This window comes from Argentina silus (genome assembly GCF_951799395.1).
Source record: "Argentina silus genome assembly, chromosome: 15".
NCBI lineage: Eukaryota > Metazoa > Chordata > Actinopteri > Argentiniformes > Argentinidae > Argentina > Argentina silus.
Window position 1 is genome coordinate 13,719,719 of NC_139669.1, and position 4,641 is coordinate 13,724,359.

General features: G+C 44.1%; 1 protein-coding gene across 1 annotated transcript; it reads right to left on the minus strand.

Moving 5' to 3' along the window:
- Positions 1-642: 642 nt before the first annotated feature.
- On the minus strand, positions 643-3,472 carry LOC310815747 (solute carrier family 22 member 4-like; the record flags this gene model as incomplete). Its single annotated transcript, XM_083685643.1, has 6 exons — positions 643-924; positions 1,033-1,175; positions 2,131-2,186; positions 2,386-2,532; positions 3,170-3,340; positions 3,449-3,472. The coding sequence occupies 5 exons, from the start codon at positions 3,470-3,472 to the stop codon at positions 1,034-1,036; spliced, it is 540 nt and encodes a 179-aa protein (XP_083541769.1). The 3' UTR covers positions 643-924; position 1,033.
- Between the last annotated feature and the right edge of the window lie 1,169 nt (positions 3,473-4,641).

Consider the following 4,641-nt stretch of genomic DNA (forward strand, 5'->3'; position numbering starts at 1 on the left):
TCCACCATCAGGCCTCTGCAGCTCATCCAGTACGCTGCTGCGCGTCTGGTGTTCCATCTCCTCAAATTCTCCCATGTCACTCCCCTCTGCCGCACCCTTCACTGGCTCCCGGTAGCTCGCATCAGATTTAAGACCCTGGTGCTCGCCTACCGGGCAGCAAAGGGAACAGCCCCTCCCTACTTGCAAGCAATGGTCAGCCCCCGAACCCCTGCCCGATCACTCCCCTCTTCCACCTCGGCTGGCCGCCTGGCCCTGCCGCCTCTACGTGGATGCAGCAGCCGCACTACTCGGTCACAGCTTTTCACTGTCCTGGCACCCCGCTGGTGGAATGAGCTTCCCACTGCTGTCATGACTGCAGAGTCACTACCAATCTTCTACCGTACATTGAAGATCCATCTCTTCAGGCTACATCTTAACGGTCCCTCCTAAAGACGTTTTCACCCCCACTACAAGTTTCTCTCCTGTTAATAAAAAAAAAATCTTCTTCAAGCATTGTGACTGCCAATGGCCCCTGGTCTGAGCATTGATTACTTTATCTTATGATGACTGATGGATAGATGATTCACTTACTTAAACAAATGTATTTGTTGTAAGTCGCTTTGGATAAAGGCATCTGCTAAATGCCATAAATGTAAATGTTTATCAAATCAAATGTATTCATATGTGTTTTATAAATAGAACTTTATTTATAGAGCACATTTCATACACGGATGCAACACAGTGCGCTTTACAGGAATATGAATAAAGACAATTAAAAGACAACGAGAGAAAACATAAGAGGATAAAAGCCATGGGAGTTTAAAACAGTTTAAAGCTTATAATTAGGGAGCTATTGCATTGAGGATAGTAATGTTCCTGATGTTGCCGGTCCTTACTAGGTCCAAGTTATGTGTAAGAGGTATTGGTCGCTTGCACACAACTGTTCTGTAATGAAAAATAGAGGATAAATTAATTAATGATCAATCAAATGTTGAGGACAAGGAATTAATAGAGTATGACAAGCATATTTCTCTGCTGTTGATAAAGCATCACCTCAAGTGGGACCCTTTTCTCTGGTTGAAATATGACCGCAGAGGTGGCTGACATCGTTTCTTTTAGCTGCAGCTCGGAGAACTGCCTCAGCCTCCTCACGCCGACCCTGAGCCAGCAGCCAGCGAGGCGACTCTGGAATAAACCTACAGCCAACCAAGGCCGTTAGACAGAAAGAAGACAGAACAACACTGAGGCAGCAAGACATTACCACAATAACAATTTGGAGATATCTTGCAATAATCATTACAAAGTAAGGATGCTAAGAAACTAAGGATGTATCTCAAGTCTTATTATACTTCAGGGTTAAAACTATGGTATAGTTCCATATCTGTATCATGGTATACATTATGCAATATCATGGCAATATTTAGATACAATGGCAGTACCATCAAGGTGGATCATCAAGGTGGAAACCATGGTACAGTTCCATGGTAAAATCTATACTATGGTATAAGTTGTTAGCAATGCGGATGCGGTGGACCCAAGTGCGGAGAAATACTCAGACGAAAGGCGTAAATACACGAACGTTTCTTTTTAATTAGGAATGATCGGGGCAGGATGCACAAACAAACACTGGGAGAAAAGGGTAAAATAAAAGTGGAGAAAACCGAGCTCCAATAAACACAGGTACTCACTTCACAAGTGGCATAACGAAGAACTAAGACAATGGTAACACGGACCGACTGGCAGACAGGGTAAACACGAACAGACGGGGAGAATCTCTGACAAGGACATGGGGAACACACAGGCTATATATACCAAACGGGACAGAACACACAGGTAAAACGAGTCTGGGTAGATTGGGAGGCCACTGGCCCCGTACGCCAGAGGAGGACGCCAGAGTCACCATACAGCAACCTCAGGCGTGACAATAAGTGACACAATACCATGGTACTATTCAGATACAATGGCAGTACCATTATTCAAGGCTAAAACCATGATGCATTTCCATGATTCAGATATACATGTAAACCATGTATATGTATAAATGAAAGTACCATAATAGTACATTTTTGTAAGGAGGAGATAAGGCCTCTTCAGACTATTGGGATGCATCTCAAATGCTTTTCTTATGCACTAATAATGTTGTCATCTCACGACCAGAGGGGGACGTAGAGCAGTCCAGGCAGGGCGAGCACACCTCGCAGCATCCTCTAGCTCCTGACGAAGTTGGCACAGATAGGCAGCAGTGTGTAGCCCAGGGCGTAAAGCACACAGAGTGGAGAAATTCTCCCTCGACGACTTCCCCAACAGCTCCGAGCCTGATAAACAAGACCAGAATTTAATCAAATGTGGTCATAAAAAATACCAGTTTTTACTTTCTCTGTCTCTTATTTCTGCCCTACCCAGAACGTAGTTGGAAATCTGTCCATTGCCGACCATGAAGAAGAGAATACAGAACATCTCCCAGCTGACTGAGAACACCTGAACGAGGCTGAAGAGGGTCTGTATTGCCATTGTACCGAAGAGGGTGAGATTCCTCCCAAACCTCCTCCTAAACTAATTCTTCATCATCATCATCATCATCATCAGCCCCAATTGCACAAGCACCTTCCTCGTTTTCAGATAGCTAAGCTAACAACCCTTGGCAAATGCAGAAAACAGTGCTATATCATGATATCTGTGATATGCCAAAATCCATATCATGGCTACATAACGTGATACCGGTATATCGCCCACCCCTAGGGTACTGTACTGTACTACCGCATGGAAGGTCAGCATTCAACCTGCAGACTTGCCAGCCCTGCCAGAGTCAGCATTCAAGGCAGATAGCTAAGAGGTTTAGATAATGACAATTGGCTCTCTACAGAAGATTGAAACAATATTTCTTCAGAATGTGAATGTTGATTCAGCGCCCATGTTGTGAGATAAGCATTCAACAAGAGAGGTGCAGGATACACAACAATGCATAATACAAATCTGTACTGTGTCTATTCTGTGGACCGTGGGCTATTGTTTTCCACCACAAAATACATCTAGGTAAAACCAGCTGTTCATGTTTATTGATCAATAACACACTGTATTAGAGGATAATATAGTCCTTTAATACTAGCCGTTTTTCTTAGCAGGCTTCAGTCCTCACTGAATTTATCTCCTCATTTAAGTTACTGTTAAAAGGTCCAACCCAGACTCTTACCTCTGTCACTATGGTGAAGGTATACTGCTCTGTGCTGTAGTCCCAGCCATCTAGACATCCCTCGGTCTCATTCTCAAACCTCCCCAGCCCCAGTCCTGTTGTGTCACCTGTAGAGGGCACACCTGCTCTGCCTGAGGACTCCCTGGGCGAGCTCGCTGGGCAGTGCGCCCCCTGTGTGGGTGAGGTAGGGCAGGGAGCAGTGGTGCTGCGGGGTGTCTGACAGGAAGACCATGGCTATACCTGAAATGGCCCCCACTCTCCCAAGAAAGAAGTCAGTACCTCATAGTCTCCCTCCACTGCCATGGCTGTCTGTGTCTGATCAGTCTAGGCTCCTGTAGACGGCCTAGGCCTCAGTAGATTAAAGCTATTGGATTCTAGAGGAGGTGGATGGTTGTAATGACTTGTCTCTTGGTCTCTCTTAATCTGAATGTCTGATTATGCTATCAAGTTATGTACTGTTAGTAGCTGCCAGAGCTCAGAAGCAATTAAATAGAGGGTGGAGTGAATGAGGGAAAGCAAAAAATGTGTTACTATGAGGGAGGAAGAAAACATATATAATGTGGTGTTTGATGGCCTCAAAATACACTTTAAAGTAGACAATTCAGCTGTCAATTCAAAATTGTTGTTCACTGTGGCAATAAAATGAAACATGCACTTTAAACCAACATACATAGAGCTACCTGGGGATCAGAGTGTACTGTATAGCCTTATATGTTGGCAGTTACAATAAGAAAGGTTGACACGGAAGTCATAGTTCTGTATGGTTAATAACAAAGCATATTTTAATATTAATAAGCTGCATTTCATTTAATTAGCACTATGCACAAGGAATTGTTGAGTTTGAGTTGAATGGTAATACCCCATGGTAATACCCCATACTCGCTGTTAAGAGGGTGTGTCTGGTCCAGCTTTATCTCCTCACCCTTCTGTGCAGTCTTTGCGAATATCTGTTTTTCCCCCACTATTTCCCCACTGACCTGTGCAACTCTCTCTAGAGTGTTTTAATTCACATATGAGTGAGCCATACTGTACCAAACGGCTAGGTTGAAGGAGACGACAGGTTCAACGAAGGTTCCGTAGGAGGACTGCAGAACTGTTTGATTCACGTTCAGCCTTCTGAGTTTCCGAAAGAGAAATACTGTAGCCTGGAATGGCATGTAGACAGCACATGCCCACAGTTGGCTCAAGAGTTCAGTTATTTACACTCTCCCCAAAATCCACAAGAACTTACATACACCCCCAGGTCGACTTATTGTCAACTTTCATCCATTTGGATCTCTCACTGAGCCTATTTCACAGTATGTGGATTATTTTCTCAGACCAATAGTACAAAAGATGCCTGTTTACATCAGAGATACCTCAGATTTCCTTCTGAAACTTCAGAATGTGCCCAATATTGCAGATACTGACCTTTTGGTTACCCAGTATGCAGTGGAGGCAGAAATCGGAGGACGGGCTCATTGTTTGTTCCT